The sequence below is a fragment of the Vicugna pacos genome, chromosome 14 (genome assembly GCF_048564905.1).
Source record: "Vicugna pacos chromosome 14, VicPac4, whole genome shotgun sequence".
NCBI classification, from domain to species: Eukaryota; Metazoa; Chordata; class Mammalia; order Artiodactyla; family Camelidae; genus Vicugna; species Vicugna pacos.
Genome location: NC_133000.1, coordinates 45,115,014 through 45,136,984, shown reverse-complemented (window position 1 = coordinate 45,136,984; position 21,971 = coordinate 45,115,014). Strand labels below are relative to the sequence as shown.

General features: G+C 33.7%; 1 protein-coding gene across 6 annotated transcripts in view; it reads right to left on the bottom strand.

The window, feature by feature from the left end:
• The window catches only part of PIBF1 (progesterone immunomodulatory binding factor 1), a 171,558-nt gene that overhangs the window by 46,947 nt on the left and 102,640 nt on the right, over positions 1-21,971 (bottom strand). For all 6 annotated transcript variants that reach the window (XR_012080055.1, XM_006210284.4, XM_072976344.1 and 3 more), the window contains 2 exons: positions 20,294-20,384; positions 10,318-10,420 (listed from right to left, as the gene is read on the bottom strand). Coding sequence is in view for 5 of the 6 variants with exons in the window: in XM_006210284.4 (XP_006210346.1) it covers positions 10,318-10,420; positions 20,294-20,384 (194 nt within the window). In the remaining variant the exon portion in view is untranslated. The remainder of the gene's footprint in view (positions 1-10,317; positions 10,421-20,293; positions 20,385-21,971) is intronic.

Below are 21,971 nucleotides of genomic sequence, written 5' to 3'. Positions count from 1 at the left end.
GATTGGCTCCAGGAGCCACTATGGATACCAAAATCTGAGGATGCTCAAGTCCCTTGTATAAGATGGTGTAGTATTTGCATATAATCCACATATATCCTCCTGTAAACTTTAAATCATCTCTAGATTACTTACAATACTTAATACAATATAAATAGTTGCTGGTGTAAGGCAAATTTAAATCTTGCTTTTTGGAGCTTTCTGGAATTTTCTTTCCTAACATTTTTGATCCACAGTTGGTTGAATCCGTGAATGCGGAACCTGTGGATATGGAGGGCCAGCTGTGTAATCCCATGTATCCACTGTTAACAGCATCATAAAGAATAGTTTCACTGCCCTAAAAATCCCCTGTGCTCCATCTACTCATTCCTCCTAATCCCTGGAAACCACTGTTCATTTTACTGTCTCTACAAGTTTCGCCTTTTCCAGAAAGTCATACAGTTGGAATCATACAGTATATAGTCTTTTCAGACTGTCTCTGTCTGTTTCTAAAAGGTATTTTCCCCTTCTGCCTTGCTTTTCTGTCTTTTTCCCCCATTTAAATGTTACAAAACATAATCTATCTTAAAAACTAAAAGTAATTAAATGTTACAAAACATAATCTATCTTAAAAACTATAAGTAATTCACTCATTTGATGATTAGATATTTCAATAAAACATTTTATTTGGAACTTAACATTTCACAAATGAGGACACAGAGGCACAGATGGGTTATACAACATATCTAACTTTATATAGCTAGTAAAGCAGCAAAAAAAACCCAAAAAACAAAAAACCACGAGATTTTTTTTAACCCAGTGAGTCTGCCTCCTACATCAGGTGCTTTGGCAATACTCAGTTCTGCTAACAATAACAAAAGAAAGCAATATTATCTAAGACTAGGTAAGAACTCCTTTCCCTTAGTATGCAAAAAATAAGAATGTAGACTAAAGCATGCACGTATATACATACATACATACAAACAGTAAAGAAATGTGACTAATTTACCACAAAGAAATGTGTTTCACAGCCATTTTTCTATGCCAAAAATATCTGATTGCTTCACTGGGCACTCATGGGGGACTCTATACCACTTTATGCCACTCTCCTTGCTGCTCTGGTCACTTTCAGAAAGTATGTAAGGACCAGGGCACTCATTCTGTTCCTCCTGCGTGCCCATTTGGCTGAGAACTACAGGCAGTAAGAATTAGTCTGTATCCCCTTCCCTGCTGTACTTTCCTTCATACCATTTAAGATCTAACTGAATATTTATTTCACTTGGGAAAAATCTTTGTTTCTCCCTCCAATAGAATATAAGCTCCAAAGGGCAGGAATTTTTGTCTATCTTATCCAGTGATTATTCCCAGAGCTTAGAATAACGCCTGGCACATAGTAGGTGTTCAATGAATATTTGCTAGAAGACTGAATTTCCCATCAGTACTTGCAAAGGTACTTACCGAAAGATTTTATTTCTTATGTTGAGTTAAATGACATCGAACAGACTAAAACATTTTACAATACCATTACCTCTATAAATTATCCTTACGTGGTCCTTCCTGTATTAAAGAGCCATAAGGAAACAAATTTATTGGGGGGGAGGTAACATGGTTTCTCTAATGAGAAATCTTGTTATTTACTGGAGTTCCTCAATATGCCTGCAGGGGGGCGGTACATAGCTCAGCGGTAGAGCATGTACAAGGTCCTGGGTTCAATCCCCAGAACCTCCACTAAAAAATAAAATAAAATGAAACATTAATTAAAAGTACATAAAGAAATTTGATTACCTCCTCCCAAAAAACAAAAACAAAAGAATACGCTTGCAACTTACTGACAAAAATGTTAAGACATGGATATGAAGCCTTCAAAATAAAATCCAGTGAAGTTTAAAACAAGATTTATTTTAAGAAAGGCATCACGATGGAATTAGAGGGATACCTTTCTGTGAAGATGAAGTCTAAACATTTACCTCGATAAAGAAGGAAAACAGTGGGGTTCTCTGAGTTGTTGTCATATATTATGTATTATAAATAATTTGAAGGATCAAAGTTACAGACTAAAATTATTCATATCTGTAAATGGTACTAATTCCAACCAATGGGAGAAACCACAGGGCACTGAATAATGCATGTATGTAAAGAAACGTCTAGAAACTAAGACAGAACCACTGAAAAGAACAGAAGGAACAATCTCTGAAGATCGCACAGACCAGGAATAGTACCTATTGCCACCAGCCAAAGTAAGAAACTGATCATTCATAGGACATGGGGTAGAACACTCCAAAGACTTTGGTCTCAGTGGTGGGGGAAAAATTAGCATTAAGATGAACACTTCTTTTCTTATACAAGCTTAAAAGCAAGACTTGAAAGGGTCAAACATTTTCCACGAAACTTAACCATGTTTGAGAAAAAAAGCTTACAAAAACTATAGAAATCGCATAATATTTAGCTCTAAGGTAAAATTCACAATGTCTGGCATCCAGTAAAAGATTAGTAGGTATGCAAAGAAGCAGGACAATATGATAAACAATGGAATAAATCAATTTAACTGAAACCAATCACGAAATGACACAAGAGCAGAATTAATAGATAAGGATATCACAACAGTTACTGCAACTGTATCTCATATGCTCAAGAAAATAAAATTTGAAAAAGTTAATTAGAAACCTGGAAGACATAAAAAAGATCCAAATTGAACTTAATGAAAACTATAATACCTAATATGAAAAACACAGTAGACTGGACTAATAATAGCAGATTATACACTGGAGAAGAAAAGAATAGTGGACTTGAAGATTGAGTAAGAGAAATTATGCAAAAGAAAAGGCAAAAAAAAAAAAGACTGAAAAAAGGAACAGAACATTTGTTCTATTGTAGGACAACTTCAAGCAGCCTAATATATGTCTCATGGAGTCTCCAAAGGAAAGAGAGAGAGAAGAATAGAAAAAAATATTTGAAGAAATGATGAATGAAAAAATTTCAGATTTGATGGTCTTATACAAACAAGAAGTTTGACAAAACCCAAGCATGGGGAACATGAAGAAAACAATAGCAAACTACATCATAATCAAGTTGCTTTAAAGCTAGTGAAAAAAAGAAAATCTTAAAAGCAGCTAGAAAAATAAGACATATTACCTAGAAAGGAAAAAGATAAACATGATAGCATATTTCTTGGCAAAAAGAATACAAACTACAAGAGAGTGGAGAAACATCTTTCAAGTACTGAATCAAGAGAGAGAGAAAAAGTCAACCTCGAATTCTTTACCTAGGGAAAATATCCTTCAAAACCAAAAAGGAACCCAGCAATTTTACTCTAAGGTGTATGCTCAGAAAAAATTAAAATAGGTAGTTAAACATATGATACTTGTCCTCAAATGTTCACAGCAGCACTATTCACAGCCAAGAGGAAAATGACCCAAATAGCCATCAGTGGATGAAAGGATAAACAAAATGTGATACATCTAGAAATTTGCTGAGAGAGTACATTTCAGGTGCTCTCACTACACACATACACACAAAAGGTAAATATGTGAGGAGACAGATATATTAATTAGCTTGACTATAGTAACTGTTCCACTATGTTTATAAATCTATCATGTTATACACCTTAAATATATATAATTTTTATTAAAACATAATTAAAAGTTAAATGAAAAAACAAAAATAAAAATTCAAGCTGCAAAATAAACAGATTCCCAAAAGTGAAGCACAAGAAACATAAGAAAAAACAGATAACTTGAACTTCATCAAAATTAAAAACTCTTGTGATCGAAGGAACCAACAAGAAAGCAAAAGACAACCATAGCAAAATAAAAGAATGGGAGAAAAAAATTGCAAATCATTTAGCTAACAGGGCTTAATATACAGAATACAGAAAGAAATCTTATGACTCAACAACAAAAAGACAAACAACCCAATTTAAAAACAGGCAAAGAACTTCAGCAGACATTTATCCAAAGAAGATATACAAATGGCCAAAAAGCACACAAAATAATGCTTAAAATAATTAGTTACAAGGTTAATGCAAATCAAAATCACAATGAGATACCACTTCACACCCTACTAAGAATGGTTAGAATTAAAAAAAAAAACCCCAAACAAAAAATAAGCATTGTTGAGGATGTGAGAAATTAGAACCCTAGACACTGTTGATGGGAATGTAAAATGGTGTAGCTGCTGTGAAAAACAGTTTCGTGGCTCCTTAAAAAGTTAAACACAGAATCACCATGTGACCTGGCAATTTCACCCCTTAGGCATTTATATACTCATAAGAACTGAAAGTGGGTGTTCAAACAAACAGAAATAACTGCACATGAATGCTCACAGCAGCATGATTCACAATAGCCAAATGATGGAAAGAAACTACATGTCCATCAGCTAATGAATGGATAAACAAAATGTGATTTATTTGTATAATGGAATATTATTCAGTCATAAAAAGGTATTTAGTACTGAGAGATGGTTCAACATGAAAGAACCCTGAAAACATTATACTAAGTGAAAGCAGCAGACACAAAAGGTCACATGTTCCATGATTCCATTTATATGAAATATGTGACACAGAAAGCTATAGGACAGAAAGCACGAGCGGTTTCCAGGTGCTGGAGGTGGGGAGACTGGGGAGTGACTGCTTAATAAGGCTACAGGGTTTCCTTCTGGGTGATGAAAATGTTCTGTAACTAAACAGGATGATGGTTGTACATTACAAACAGACCAAAAGTCACTGAACTGTACAATTTAAAATGGTTTAAATGGCACATTTTATGTTACGTGAATTTTACTGCAATAAAAAAGGAAAGAGTGAATGCTCAAATGCATACTTTCAGTTTCTCTGGCTTTAGTAACATAACTGAGAAATATGTTGTAATCTTTACTTTTGTTAATAGTCAGAAATGTAAAAACAAAACAAACAAACCAAAAAAAAGGTATAATAACTTTTGTAACATACAGAAGCAAAAAGAGTTTACCATCAGCAGACCCGCTCTTGAATGGTTAAGAGAAGTACCTCAACCAGAAGCAATATGATGCCCAACGGAAATTTGGATCTACACAAAGGAGTGAAGAACACCAGGCATGGTAACTCCTTGGTTAAATGTAATACCTTTTCTTCCTATTATTAAATTTCTTTAAAAGACTATCAACTGTTTAAAAATAATAGCAATCTTGTTTGAGGCTTATACATGTATGAGTAAAATATATGACCACATGAGCACAAAGGCTGGGCGGGGACACATGGAAGTATTTTATTTTAAGGTTTTCATACTATACGTGAGACAGTAAAATATCACATGAAACCGGACGGTGTAAGTTAAAGATACATATACTAAAATCTCAAGGAATCACTGTAATAACAAATAGTTATGGCCAATAAGCCAACAGTGAGACAAAACAGAATGGTAAAAAATATTCAATTAATCCAAAATGAAGCAAGTAAAAAAAAAAAGAGGAAAAAAGGATAGGTAGGAAAAAAAAAAACAAATAGCAAGATAACAGACTTAAAAATAACCATATCCATAAACACATTAGATGTAAATGTTCTGAGAAAGCCAATTAAAAGCCGTATTTTGTCAGACTGGATAAAAAAGCTGGATATAACTGTCTATGTTGCCTATAAGACAACTATAACAGAATAACAGGATAAAAGTTAAAGGATGGAAAAACATATACCCTGTTAACTCTAGTCAAAAGATGTGAAACTTTAAAGTAAAAACTAAAAAATAACACCACTAAGATACACTGGGTTCATGATTAGAATATTCATATTATTAAAATGTCAATTCTCCTCTTTTCATCCATAGATTCAATGTAATCCCAATCAAAATCACAGATAGCTTTTTTTTTTTTTTGGTACAGATGACTATAGAATTCATATGAAAATGAAAAGGACAGGGAATAGCCAAAATCTCTGAACCTAAACAGAGTTGAAGGACCAATACCATCCAATTTCAAGACATTATAAAGCTATAGTAATCAAAAAGGTGTGGTACTGACATACAGACAAAGAGGTAAGTGGAATGGGGAGGAGGGTACAGTTCAGTGGTTAGAGTGCATGTTTAGCATGCATGAGGTCCTGGGTTCAATCCCCAGAACGTCCATTAAAATAACTAAATAAATAAACTTAATTACCTACCCCCCCCAAAACAGTGGTAACTGGAACAGAACAGAGTCCAGAAACAGACTCACACATAGAGGATTCATTGATTTTCAAGGGTCCTTTCAGTAAATGATATTAGAACAATTTGGTTTCAATATGCAAATAAGCGAATTTCAATCTATATCTTTTTTTCTAAAAAAATTATTATTATTTTTTAATGGAGGTACTGAGGATTGAACCCAGGTCCTCGTGCATGCTAAACACACACTCTACCACTGAGCTATACCCTCCCCTTGCTTTATTATCTTACACACTATACAAACATTAAAAATGGATCACAGACTTAAAACTATGAAAGATTCATAGAAAAAAATGACAAAAACACTGTGACCCTGGGTTAGGCAAAGCTATTTCAGATATAACACCCAAAACACAGTCCATAAAATAGATAGGATAAAAACTGCTCTTCCAAAAATACTGTTTAAATATGGAAAGATAGGCCATGGAGCAGGAGAAAATATTTGCAAATCATATAGCTCATAAGAGAATTGTATCTACAATATATAAAAAATGCTCGAAACTCAGTAACAAGAAAACAACCTGATGTAGTGGGCAAAAAATTTGAACAGACACCACTCCCAGTAAGAAAAACAAAGGGCAAGGAAGCACATGAAAAGATGCTCAACATCGTGAATCATTAGGGAAATGAGATATCACGACATACCCATTTGAGTGGCTAAAATGAAAAAGACTGACCAGATCAAGTTTTTGCAAGGATGTAGAGGAACTAGAACTTTCATATGCTGATGGTGGAAATAGTAAGCGGTACGAAAACAGTTAAAGAACTGTTGGAAAACAGTTAAAGGACTGTTTCTTAAAACATTAGACATCTACCGTATGATCCAGCTATTCCACTTCCAGGTACTTACTCCAGAGAAACCAAAGCATATGTTCCTACAAAGACCTGTATATGGATGTGCATATAGGCTTTATTTATAATAAGTAAAGACTGGAAATAACGCAAACGGCTATCAACAGTTGAATGGATGAAAAAGTGTGGTGTATTCATACAACGGAATGTCAGACTTGAAAGGAAATGAACTACGGATGAATCTTGAAATAATTACACAGAATGAAAGAGGACAGATAAAAAAAGTAGTGTGTGTGTGTGTGTGTGTATAATGCATATAGTGATTCTATTTATATAAAAGTTTAGGAAATGCAAACTAATCTACAGTGACAATGCAAATTAGTGCTTGCTTGGGGAAAAGGATGGGGTGGGAAGGGTTGGGAGAGATTGTAAAGGGACACAAGGAAACTTCTGCAGCAATGCATGTGCTCATTATCTTCATTTTGGTGATAGTTTCACGGGTGAATATGTGTGAAAAGTTATACTGTACACCTTAAATATGTGCAGTTTAGTGTATGTCCCTGATGCCTCAATAAAACTGCTATAAATGGAATATTTGCTTTCACTTTGAATACTTTTTAGCACTTACATTCTGGTAATTCATTTATGTGTAATCTCAGACATGTTTTGAATAGCATAAAACGTAATGTTAATTCTAATATTAGTCATTTGAGTTTCATCTCTGTATTATTCTCAAAAATCCAAGCTGGTTTAAATATTTAACCTGCTCCAAAGAATACAGGTCCTTAGAGACTTTCCTCTGTTTTTTCACCATCTATCTGAGATAGAAGCTACCTAATACTACCATTTTTCAGCTAATTGGTTTATGTAATAAATTTTCAATTTAAGCAATATAATTTTTGTGAGGCAGAAAAAAAGTAAAATCTATGGGCTATTTTAAATGATAATACTTCTTTTTTCAGTCTTAAAGGAAAACTATATACTACAGTCAGAATAAACTTTTTAATGGTTACTGATTCTCCATATGCCTAATGAAAAATTTCAAACATACACAAAAGTACAGAACTGAACAATGAACACATATGTACCTGTCACCAAGCTTCAAACATTATCAACATTTTGAGACTCTTGTTTTATCTATGAGCCCTCCCCTCCAACTTCTTAAGGAATATTTTAAAGCAAATTCCAGGTATCATACTATTTCACATCATAGATATTTCAATATTTACATCTTCTAATATAAGTCAACAGCTTTTTAAAAAATTGCTTCATATTAAGTTAATTATACTCACTACAAGAGCACTTAATTTCTTACATTTCTCTCCTACAATTTGTATAGGAGTGTGTAACCATTTAGAAATTCCTATTTCAATTAACTGAAGTGTGTGTGTGTGTGTGTGGTTTTCAAGAAAGTAATGGAAAGACATACATACAAACTTATATACATTTGTAAACTTTTACAAATTTTAGTATTTTTTAGGAAATAGTTTTGATAGGTTATTCTGAAATTAAAACAAACATGAGTGATCTATAACATATGAACAAGCAGAGGTTCATTTGTTTCTTTAGTTATTCACTTATTTATATATCCTTCCATGGTTCCACACCCAGTGATGTGCTGGGGCGGGCTTGTAGCAGTTTGTGAGAGATGGCTGGTAAAGTTTTAGGAGTTTTGTGAGCTGGTTGTTAAACATCACTCTTATTAAGAATTATTGAGGGGAGGGCATAGCTCAAGTGGTAGAGCACGTGCTTAGTATGCACGAGGTCCTGGGTTCAATCACCAGTACCTCCATTAAAAAACCAATAAATAAATAAACCTAATTACCTCCCCCTCACCAAAAAAAGAATTTAAAAAAATTTAAAAAATTATTTAAGATTTATAATAAAATGCATCTTATTAAAAAAATCAAAATAATAAAAAACTCAATAAATTTCTTTTTTTAATGGTGATGCTTAGGATTGAACCCAGGACCTTGTGCATGCTAAGCACGTGTTCTACCTCTGAGCTATATCCACCTCCACAAAAAAAAACTCAACAATTTTAAGTAATCTATTTTCTTCAGTTTACATGTCTATTGACAGTATTTTTTGAATTTTTTTTGGTGGGGGGGGAGGTAATTGGTTTGTTTGTACGTATGTACGTATGTATGTATGTATGTATTTATTTAATGGAGATACTGGGGATTGAACCTAGGACCTTGTGAATGCTAAGCAGGTGCTCTATCCCTGAGCTATACCTCCCCCTACATGGCTATTTTATGTGTGGTGGAAGTACCATGTGTGCTACTGAGCATCTTTACTCTCTGTTCAGCAATGCTATGCTGGAGGCCTGAAGTTAATCATGGTGGGAATATTTATGCCATCGATAGAAGCAAGTATTACAAATTAGGGCCATCCCTCACACCCCTGCCTGGAGAGCCAGCTGTTAACACTTGCCAGCACAACACTGCTTGCTTCCATCCTGAGCTCGGATGTCAGGTACTGTATAGTAACATGAAATATTTCTTGTCTTTCGAAATTTGAGCATCAGGATCCTAATGTTACAGCATTAAAAGCACATTAAATAGAGGACACTATAAAGACCAATATGAACAGGTCCGTAGGAAAACAAACACAGAATACGTGGTATGTATTCATAATTTTTAATACACGTTCTTAAAAATTTCTTTATTATAAGATCCAAAATATTAACACAGAAAAACTTGTTATGTTGGAACTCAGGAGATAAAAGGAACACTAGGGAGGAGGCATCTTTGGTTTGAATTGTTTTATCACTTGAATTTCAGAAATACAGAAAAATGTAATTAGATGTGCACTTTAATAATAATAAGACTGAAAATACTATGTAAAACATATATATATATTCTTTAAATGACACAATGCTAAGAAAATTAAGAAATATGAATCTGATTTTTTAAAAAATACATAGTTTAGGAACTATCATCTACCAAAGCATGTGAGGGCTTAAGTGTAGACCCAGTTAAATGTGTTTAATAGATAAGTGATTTTTCATCAAACAAAGAAGTCAAAAAGCAAATCTATTTTGAAAACGAGGTTTTAGTTAAAAACTTTAAATGACACCAAAATTTGCCAAACTTGTTTTGCCAGTTGATATTCTCTGAAATCAAAGCTTTGTCTGTCTAGTCTGCATTTATATTTAGTCTGGGCATTTAATCTTTCTTTTGATCTCAGTTTTGCCATACACTGTAAGTTGTTTTCTAAGGCTTTAACGTTAAGTTAGTTTCAGAGATTGTAAAGTCATTTTGTACCAGCAAACAGCTTACTTGAAAACTGTTCAGAAAATACACAAAGGAGTGACAAGGAATTAAAATGAACACTGTGATTCTTTATATGTGTTCCTTTTGTTGAGCTTACTTACCTCTTGTGAAAGCTGTGTTACTTGGTTCTTTTGATGTTCCAGGTCCTTTAAAACCAACGAGTTTTGTTTTTCTAACTGGAGCACTCTTCTTGCCAAGTGGACACTAGGTGAATGAAATAAGAAAGTTAATGCTTACAAAGGAAGAATACTATCTAAAATAACTCCAGTGTGTCTGTGTGCTTGAAAACCGACTTACCATTTCCTAAAAATACTTCAATGTTAACAGGAAAAATATGGAGTCAAATGACATTTTCAGGTGTCAACAGTGGAAGACCAATATCCCAACAACTCAGAATTTTGAAAGTAACATTAAAAATTTGCATAATAATGAAACTGGGCTATATTGATTACCACAGTAATAGTTTCTAGCCCTTGCTATAAAAGTAGAGAGTTACATTATGATACTTGCTTGAAAAGACCACAGGAAAGCAATTTACAGTGTTTCTCCATTTTTATAAAAATTTCCCATTTACAAACAAATAAGGCAATTAGTGGAAACACTAATAAGGTTGCACTCTAAAAAGCATCAGTGTTTACCTCAGACAACATAATGCATTTTCTAATATAAAACACAACTGAATAGATTTTCTATTGAAAACAGAGGTGAAAAAGATGTATCAAAAATGGAGACATGTCTAATAGTAAAGGTAAAGATTCTGTACTAAAAGAAATCATTAAAAGATTATTTGTGGATGATCACAACTTATTGTACTGAGTATACCCTTTAGTATTTAAAAATCACATTAAATGTAAAATGTCTCAATTCCACTTTTAAGACACAATTTTTAAAAAGGGGTCAGCTATAAAATCATTCCTTGTAACCACTGGGATATAATTCTATAAAAAACTGCTACTAATGCTAAGAAGGCCTGTTGCTCCAAAGCCCCTCTCTATAATTCCAAAAACCTTGAAATTTATTATTTATCACACTCATGTTCTATGAGTTAACCTATTACTCTCTGAACTGCAAAATCTGTAGAATCCAAGAAGACGGAATGTTTTCCAATGATAAAAAGTAAAATATTTTCATTATTTCAATGGAAATAATTCCGCTGTATTTTAAATATTTCCTAACATCAGACAGAGGAACACAGAAAAAATCTGAAAAAAATGCTCACTATCACCCTCTAAATCTATTTCTAAGAACCTGTTACTCCAAGTGAAAAAGATGAGTTCATTTTTTATTCAGTGAATTGGGTAGCTTATTTAGACATGCTCCATATCTAAGTTTCTGTCCTTTCAACCGGCATAAGATTTTTACCTTAGTAATCAGTTGAAGTTAGAGATGGAAAAGACACAGTTCCCATTTTTGACAATCTTTTTTTTTTAAACCAAAAAAACAGCTTTACTGATATAAAATTTTCTTGATATTTAATTTACAATACCAAAATACTCATTTAAAATGTACAATTCAATGGTCTTTATTATATTTAGAGTTGTGGAAGTATGACTATAACCTAATTTTGGAATATTTTCATTACCCCAAAAAGAAAATTTGTTAGCACTAGCATCACTCCCCACTCTCTCTGTTCAGCCCCAGGGAACCACTCATCTACTTCCTTCCTTCATAGATTTTTAAGGTGTTTGTGGTTTATGGCTATGCATTTCCCACTTCCCAATCTAAAATATGCTAAGTTCTCTAAAATTTGACCATAAAATAAGAGAGATCTTCAAATAAAATGTCTTAATGCTAATTTTATACTACATTAACATTTTTAATCTGTTGACTCATACGCTTGCAAACATCAGTATTTTATATCATTAGCTCTGTTTTTTATTAGGTTAATTTAAAAACCATTTGTAATTTTCTTTCTCATCTCTGATACATGTTAATATAAGTCTTTTCATCTTTTTTCTTCCATAGAGCTCAGCATTAGGGTCTTTCTGTACATGGCAATTTCTCAATAAATGTATGTTTGTGTAATGCTCAGTATAGGACAAAGAACCCATCAAATTCTGTTACACAGAAACAGTTATGGATGAGATGCAGTGGAAGGCAAAGGATGCATGAAAATGAGATGCAAACGTCACCTATTACCAACATTTTGAAGGAGATAATAACTTGAAGATATCAAGTTTAATAATACTAAATAGCTCATTTGGTTTGGGAACTGCATAATGCTCTTATGCAGATATGGTGTGAAACCACTTATCAATGGAAGATAACACATGACACAAAACACTGAATTCAACAAATTCTTAGTATGTTGGTGCTTAAGCCCTAACACCACAAATACCTCCTTCTATTAAGAATTTCCCTGATTTTGGTTGGGGGAATTCTGAGTGAGAAAAATCAACTCTAAACAGAAGGATGGTATCTTATGATTTCTTGAAATTGCCCATAAATGTGTTCTACAAGGTTCTGATCACTAGCTTACAGCACTATTTTACTGAAAAAAACTTTCTAGGAACTGATGCTGATGGGAACGACTGTGACTATTACTATGAAAGTTGATATCATTCATGATGCAAAGTGGTTAGAAAGTGAAAGACACTGTGGTACAACTGGTCTCCAACTGACACACGGATCTGTTTTAAAAGTTCACTTCTAACTCAGTTGTAAGGATAGTGGAATATGTCTCCTCACAGATATATCAGAAATGGTATTAGAGTTTTCAAGTTGTCTTTAACAACCCATTTAGTCCATGTTCTAGAAAACAAGAAAAGAAAAAGAAGAAAGAAAGAATACAAGAACAAGAAAAAATAATATTGTGAAATCTTTTTCTTTAAAAAATGAATTATCTGAGCACACAGAACACTCAGGACAAACAATAAATATAATTTTTATCATTATAATATTTGCAATTAAAAATGATAAAGAGAAAATTAGCATTTTTTTCTCCTGGAGCATGAATATCAATGACTGCAAAAAAGCAGATTGAATTCGAAGAAACATATTCATTAATTAATTCAATAAAATATTCATGAACACTTTCTTTTATCAAACTTTATTAAAAGCTTGTAATCTACATTAGGCACTGGGAATATACAATTTCCTCCTGGAGGATCTAACAGTCTACTGAGGAAGATTAGGCAAGGAAAGAACTTACTGTAGTATGCTAAATAATATGAAAGGCCACACTGAGGAATGAAAACTAATTCTAACTAATGTGGTGAAGAAGCAGAGAAACAGCATCCTGGGTAGAGGAAAAAGCATAAGTGAGGCATGCCTGCTGGAGAACACTGTAAGCAGCATGGTGTGGATGGATAAAACAAACAGCCCATGATAAGGGTGAACCTAGAGATCTAGGCAGGGATATATGATGGAGGCTCTATATGACAAACTGAGTTTGAATTTCATCCCTAAGTTGGCTAGGCATGACATGAACAGACATGCACTTGAGAGAGTCCTCTGTTAGCACCGTGGACAATGACTTGGAGGAGGAAGATTTGAGCCAATTAGAAGGTTAAGGTCACAATGTAGGCCAGAGGTTTCCAAAATTAGTTATGTGCAAAATAATCCACCAAAGCATGGGACATTTTATTTATATTTATTTTAGTATTATGTATCTTTAGGTTTTATTTTTTAGTGGAGGTTTTATGATATAATGTATATAATATACTATTCATATGATAGTTTGTGAATATCATCTATAAATAAATACATACATATCAACATTGGTAAGTGTATGCTAAATTTTTTTTCCCAATAGGGATTCACATCAAGAAGTTTGGAGACCACTGGTCTAGGCCAGTTTTGTTCAACAGAACGTAATGCAAGCCACGCATGTAATTTAAATTTTCTAGTAGCCACATTAAAAATTGTACAAAGCCCTTCCATCTCACGTGATATCAAAAAGTTAACTCAAAGTGGATCAAAAACTTAAATATAAGAGCTAAAATGATGAATTCTTAGAATAAAACACAAAAGTAACACTTCATGAACTTGGATTTGGAAATGGCACCAAAAGCATAAACAACAACAACAAAAATTAGATAAACTTGTCTGCATCAAAATTTTGTACTTCAAAAGACACTATCAGGAAAGTGACAAGAGAACCCAAAGAAAAGGAGAGGAAGTTTCAAAATACATATCTGGTAAGGTACTCTTTATAAGAATATAAAGAACTCATACAACCGAATAACAAGACAATCCAATTAGAGTATTTACAACAGTGCTTTGTCTGTCAAAAGTTCTAAATGACTGCATACACACATTTTTGCACTTCTTATATGGTGGTTTCCTTAGAAAATGTAATGACTCGGTCAAAACACATGTGCATTATAAATTTTCAGATATTCCTCTGGAAAGGTTGTACAAATTTAATTTTTATGAACTACAATAAAAGTTCTCCAGGGATAGAAATTTTTAAAAATTTTGTTCTCTACTGCATTCCGAGTGCCCGGAAAAATACCTGATGTGATAATAACCTGTTCTGTAATGAACTGTTGAATGAATGAGCTTTTACACAAGACCTCCTGCTTCTTTATATCCTAGCCAACACGGGGCAGTATCAACCTTTAAAAGTTTTGCTAACCTTATATATAAACAATAGAAGCGCATTTTTAAATTAAATTTGTGAGGTTAAACATCTTACATGTTTGTCAGACATTTGTATTTCTTATTTAATGAATTGACATTTATATCTTTTCCCTACCCACTTCAGATCTTACCTACAAGATTAACTCTATTCTACGTCTACTTTATGTAGGTCTTCTATAATCTCAACTGAACCAACCTTATTTTTCCTTAATATCTACTCTGCTTAATGTCCCCCAATATGTTCTGCATATTCCTTCTACTGCACCTCCGTTGGTCCTCCAGTCTGGAGAAGATGGGTTATTCCACTGATTGGCAGCCTAGCTTTTTCTGGAAGGCTCCCTTCAAGTGCCACTTCCTCCACTTCTGACCACGCCAACTTTCACTGATCTCTATTCCTCTGACTGACATAGTCCAGCACACAATACAGCACTAAATTGTATGTTTTTGGTAATTTCTTGATAGTCTTTCATGTGTGTTCATTTTCTCTCCTCCAACAGATATAACTTAAACGAAGACAGGAGTCTTATACTCTGTGGTGTGCGCTGAACACAGTGGGCACTTAAAAAAATCCTTCCTGATTGATTTTGTTTTAAATGAATTTTGCCTAAAGCCAGAATTTTGCTCAAATAGCCAGAAACCATACTCAAGGTTTCAGAGTCTCAGTATTAAAGCACAACTAACGCTCAACATCTAAGCACTGAACTAGTTAATAAGAAAGGGTATAAAGTTAATAAGGGAAGACAGCAAATGTCACAGGTTCCAATTCTCCTCTTCCATATTCCAATCTCGTAAATCTTTAAATGTGGTATATGGTTGTGGTAAGTTGGTGTTACGGGTGGATTCTGTTTAGAAATCTGGGATATTAGAAGTCAGAAGAAAGGAGGGGAGTTTAGTTTAATTGAAATTCAAGGCAGGGAAAAGGAAGAATTTATTGCTTAATTCTAGCTGAGTTTATGTCTCCTTAACTACAATACATATACAATAAAAACAAGTCTTCATAATGAGTAGCCATGGATACAATCAGGGAAAACGACTTCTGCTAAAGTGCGGTTGGCTAGTTGTTTAGTTGGTTCATTTCTTTCTCTCTCTTTTTCTTTCCCTTTCTTTCCTTCCTTCCCCTCCCTCCCTCCCTCCCTCCTTCCTTCCTTCCTTCCCCTCTCTCTCTCCCCCTCCCCCTTCCTTCCTTCCTTCCTTTCCTGCCTGCCTTCTTTCCTTCCTTCTCTCTCTCTCTCTCCCTCTCTCTCCCTCTCCCTTTCATACTGTCTCCTCAAGAAAGCGCTGCTTTTACAGGCTATCTGCTGAGACACTAAAGTAGGCACAGCATACAACTCTTCTTTGTAATTATATTAAATGCCATGTGATTTTTACCTGAACCAAGATCAAGTCTGACATCAACTAGAAACTAATACCACAGGAGTAGTTTTGTATTTAAATTTTAAACTAAAATTTCACCTATTACTGGTAAAATTATTTCCCCAAATTACCTCTTAGCTCTCTCAATACCTCTTGACTCCAAATAAGTTATTCTCTTGCATCTGTCAGTGGCAGTCAGTACTTCTGATTATCACATACAATTTCATGATAGCATCGTCCTGCCAATGTGAATATGGCCAACTTCCATTTATATCTGAGATGTTTTTAGCACAATGGAGGACTGATTGATGCTCTGTCCTGAGTCCTTCAATATTGGTATGGTTCTCTCAGTATTGCCAAAACTCTAAATAAATAAGTGTATGTACTTAGCTAATTAGTTACTTGGTCTGAAATAACATTTGGCTTTCTGATCTTTTTCAGTTTTACCAGGTCAGAGTTCTGTCTCTATTAGCATGGCATGGAAAATGGGTTCAAAATAAGGGCACATGGGCCAGAATGATTTCAGCTTCAGAAAGCATCAGGTTGGTCGCTGCACTGCCTGCTTTCTTGGTTGTTACTGAGGACTAAACAGTGGTGTCATTCTGATTGTCTATAGTTATATGAGCCTTTTTCTAGTTTTTCTATAGGTTTTCACTTTCAAGTTGATCATGAATAGGTTAGTAGTAACTTTTCAAAGGATGATTCCTAAAACCAACCCAAACGAAATAAGCATAACTCTCCCTAAGGACAAAGATGAGAACACATATATGTGTCAATAAAGGAGAGAAAAATGGAATTTCATTATGAGCAAAAGTTTGTTAGAGGCAATAAAAGCTTCCGTTGCTTTAAATTTTCCTTTATTATAAAGCTTAGTCTACTGTGAAAGTTTCAACTTACAGCTCTTTGTAAAACTAGACAGAAACTAAAACAAAAGGTCAATAGTATGCAGTAAATCTTGCAATTTGTAAGGTTTAAAACCTTCAGAAAAGTCTCCATGTTCAGATCTGCCAAAACAAACCGAGGAGCACACACTGAGACCACGTCAGTGCCTGGGTGTTACCCATTTACTGTTACAAGTTAAAGAGCATCACCAAAACATGTAACTGGAAAATCCTGTTTGCTATTTTCAAAACAATCATGACCGAAACAAAAACATTACTTCAGATTTTCAAGTTTAGTCAAGTCAAGAAGAGTCTATTTTATTTTAATCTACTTTAATTGTATAAACCGTTTTAACTTTCTACAACTTTGTACACCAGGAAGTTTAATAGAATATGTAGTGATTGTTCATATCTCTATTTAAAATTCAAAATGTGAGTAATCTTATTTATTAATTACAATGTGTTTAAGATACACTGGGAGATATTTTTCAAACTAGGTTTGAAATATTGATTTTGCTTCTTTATAGGAAACTGGCATTATAATCCACATCTTAAGAAACTGATTAATATCAAAGAAAGTGAATTTCAAAACTTTGTGTCCAAGGGCTGTCTCTACTAATTATTTCAAGAGTTTTTATTGAAGTTCTAAAACAAAACTTTGTTTTTCAATACTTTTATTTTTATTATTTTATTATTTTAATGGAGGTACTAGGGAATGAAACCAGGACCTCGTGCATGCTAAGCATGTGCTCTACCATTGAATATATTTTCCTACCCTCAAAACAAAATTGTTTTTAATGAAAACTCAAATTGTACCTTGTTAACATTTTACGAACACTGGCTTTACCTCTAAAATCAACTGTGCAATCAATCTACTTTAAGAAACATCAATTGATGTAATAAACTAATATTTACTGAACACCTACTCTATGCCAGGCACTGTGTGCTGAACTCTGAATCTATTTTTTCATTTTAGTTTCATAATATGCCTTGGGGAGCCACAGGCAGCTAAGGAAAATTTTCAGTGGCTACCTAATTTATTAACAGCCATATGTCACTCAAAAATTGAAGGTCTAAAACTGAAAGTTTTGGATAACCATAAACATTATCTTTTTGAAGAATATTCAATGACATAAGAAAATGTTCAGGGTGAAATTTTTAATTTCAAATGTGAAGAATTAAATATAGATTCTCTCTCGAAGGTTATACTGCTTTCATGGAGATCTTCTGTGCCATTGGTCAATTTTGTGCATACAGTAGGCGCTCAAAAGTTTTTGAATGAATGGGCGAAGGAATGCTTGTCCTCTTTGGATATCTAGACTTACTTTCTCTTCACTCAGTTTAGGTGACCTGAGAAGCACTTCCTCAAAATAACCCTCTGGTTCATCATGAGAAGAATGCCTGGCACCAGCTGGTAGGAGATATTAATAGCGTGCCCATTAGGCACTTGTTCAAGGCACACAGATAGCTCAGTGATAAAATCTTTAGAAATATTTGGATAGTTAAGATTATTCAGAATATGAATCAGTTGTGGGTCCTTAAATCTTCACTCTAAATATTAAGAAGTTAACATCTGTTTTGGAAATTCTGAAAAAAAAAATTGTAAGGTGGCAGCAATAATTGTTTTAAATTTTAGAGGAACGCAGCTTTGGGGAATAAGGAAAGAAAGCTTACAACAGAAAACATTTTTTTTTCTTGTGATAAAGATTCTTTTGAAGAAATCAGATGCTAAAATGGAAAACAGAATGGATTTTTTCCTTCAAATTTCAATTTTTAGTATTTTACTGATCATTTGCCACTGATAAAGAAGTCACTTGCCCACCAAACTACATTTCTGTTCCTCCTTTGGCAACATAACGCTCAAAAACCGAGATACGCTGAAAATGACAAAATATCACCCTTAGTGACCTTCGGAGGGATTCAGGGGAGAATGAGAATGGAAATGGAATGGGACTATAACTGGTTTTTCAAATAATACATAATTTAGAATTACTTGCATCTTCACTAAACAGAATTAACCATTCCAGCTACAAATTGATACTTGGTAGTCATCTATCCCTGACCTAATTTCCCCCCCAGATATTTAGTATAACCAGTAAGAAACAGAAATTCTAAGCATCCTTTTGTTACTTCTCATAAAATATCTCTATATCTTACACCACTTTAGATAGCCAGAGACGTGTTATTCTCTCAGCCATTACTTCCAAGTTTCTACAGAAGTATTAGAATTAAGATACAGTATTTTTCTTAGTGTTTAATGCCTCTAAATGTTTAAATCAACTCATATAAAAGATAAACAAGCAGCTTATCAGATACTCAGATGAAGAGACAATTCTACTAGGTATCTTACACCATCCTAGGTAGAGACCATGGAGAACAAACAAGAATAAGATCTCATTCCTCACCTTGAGGAACTTCCCATCTAGCTGGGGAAACAATATGGAAGGCAAGAGCTAATGAGATAAGACCAATGTTCTACTGGGTGGCATGTGGAAAATAGATGTTTATAGGCAGAGAGACATACCACTCTCATTCTGAGCAGAGAGGCAAGTAAGGCTGGAGAGGTAGGGCCCAATGTAAGGGCTTAGAAGTCTGACAAAACATTTGGATTTTTATGGTAGCAAACGGAGCTGTTTTTGCAAAGCAGACTGAATTTAGGTGGGAGAAAGGAGTTAGGAGTTACATCAACTAGAAAAACCAAATAACATAGGTACAACTTTCTCTTAGTATACTCTAAATAGGAGCTTACAAAATAACTAGTGGATCTTCTAAAAATTTTCTTGGTCTTCACAGACTTTTTATACTTTCAATCATATCTATATGTTCTCTCTCTCTCTCCCAATCTCTCTCTTTCAAGTATATGCCATGGAAGGTATGCAGGTGAATAAAAAAACAAAAGAAAAAAAAAAAAAAGGAAGCATAATTCATTAAATCTAACCTGAAAATGGTTGGTACAAAAACATCTCTAACTCACTTGAAATTGAGGTGAAAATAAATTTAAAATGGTGTCATTATCACTGAATCCAATTCTAGGAAAATTCTAATATACACTTACATTCTTCTGAACATTAAACTCACTTAAAAATACATGAAATGCAAGATTATTACTTACTGTGTTTTATTTTGTGAGCAATTTAATATTTATGCAGACTAAGAATAAAGTAACTTTTTGTCACTCTGCTCAGTATGTTGTCAAAAAGCATAATGTAATTACATTGAGCTTGAATAGATAAGTAAAACAAATATATATTGATTTTACCTTTGTTTTAGTCGTCTTCTGGCTGTTGTGGGAACATTAGCACCATAGCCATAGGAAAAAAGAACCCTTTCAGCCTCATCTTCATTTTCAACTGGAAAACATTAAAGTGTACGATGTGAAATATGTTTCTTCTTAAAAAGCACGGCAGAAGTGAAAATAAAAGAGGTCATAAGAATGAATTAGGGAGCATAAGAATACAAAAAAGTCTAATGCATAATCTCAAACAGGCCACTTGTAAGTACCAACATATTTCTTAAAGAATATGCTTACTTGGATTTGTTCCATTTATTTTTAAAAGGTGTAAGGAATTGCACCCTATGACATGTTAATTTCTTGTTATAAGGCATAATAATACAGATGTGTTATTCTGAAGATTCAAAGGCTTTTTGCATGAAATGTATGTTCTGTAATTATGAAAAAATTATGATAACATCAATTTCATTACTTCCCTTCTTGATAAAAGAAATGACTATTTTTATTTAGGAAAGACGTTCATTATTTTATCAGAATAACACCTTTACCCCAACTTGCAATAATAAAATCCTGCACTGAAGTAGGCTATGCTGTAAAGAAAATGTACAGTCCGAAGAAAGTATTGATGGCCTTTTAAAAAAATTACAAAAAATTCAGCAACACCATTCACTTCTAAATTTTGTTTTTTTGCACTCCCCAAAAGAAATTTTAACTGACAGGTTAACATCTGGATAAAAGTTTAAATGCAATGTCAATTTTACTGTAAGTTGGGATTAAAAAATATTTAATCACAGGCAGTAAAAACTAAAGGTTTACTAGCTCAGTTTAAAGCAGTGACATAAAACAATTTTTATAACGTTATTCATCAGTAACCATTATTTTAATGCCACAAAGAGAAACCTACTTTCAGAAGTGCTTCAGGTTTAAAACAAAGCCACACATTTTACATTTCTAGGTGAAGCTAACTATTTGAAGGCCTATCACTGTATCATTGTCCAATCCTTCTGCAGTACAGGAAACATTTTAGAAATATTCGTTAAGTGTTTTCCTTCAATTTTGACCCTGTTTTTTACAATGAATCAAGAGAGGTAGGATTATCAATTATGAGGGATATGTGGAAGCAAGAGATGCTATATACCATTGCCAATAGTGTTACCAGTTATCATGGCTCCAATCCAAGTTGAGTTTTCCAGTTCAGCTCTATCAGAACTAAGAGATGGCAGTTAGACACCTATCTGACTCTCATCTCTCTCAGATAGTTCCAAGTTCAGAGGAGAGAGGGGTAAATTTAGTTCACATCTCAATAACCCATCAGATATTGGTGAGCAACTTAAATTTGAGTTTAATACTGGATTAATAACTCATGGGTAAACTATTCTAGTGGTGATTTAATTATGGAAACAATACATTATACAACATGGTAAAAGGTACTAAAGAGATAGGAACGTGTTTTAGAAGACAGAGCAACTCTATCTGAGTACCACGATTTTTCCCATGCTAGAGGCATTAGGCAGGTTTCGGGGAGACTGAAATTCATAGACAAGGTGCAGGAAAGAACTGCAGTGTGTAAAGGAACAGAGCTGTGAAGTTTCAGTAATTATGAGAAAAATGGCTAAAGTTAGTCTGGAGAATAATGGTAGTAAAAAGGCCGGCTGTGGGGAGTGCATAGCTCAGTGGTAAGAGCATGTGTTTAGCATGCATGAGA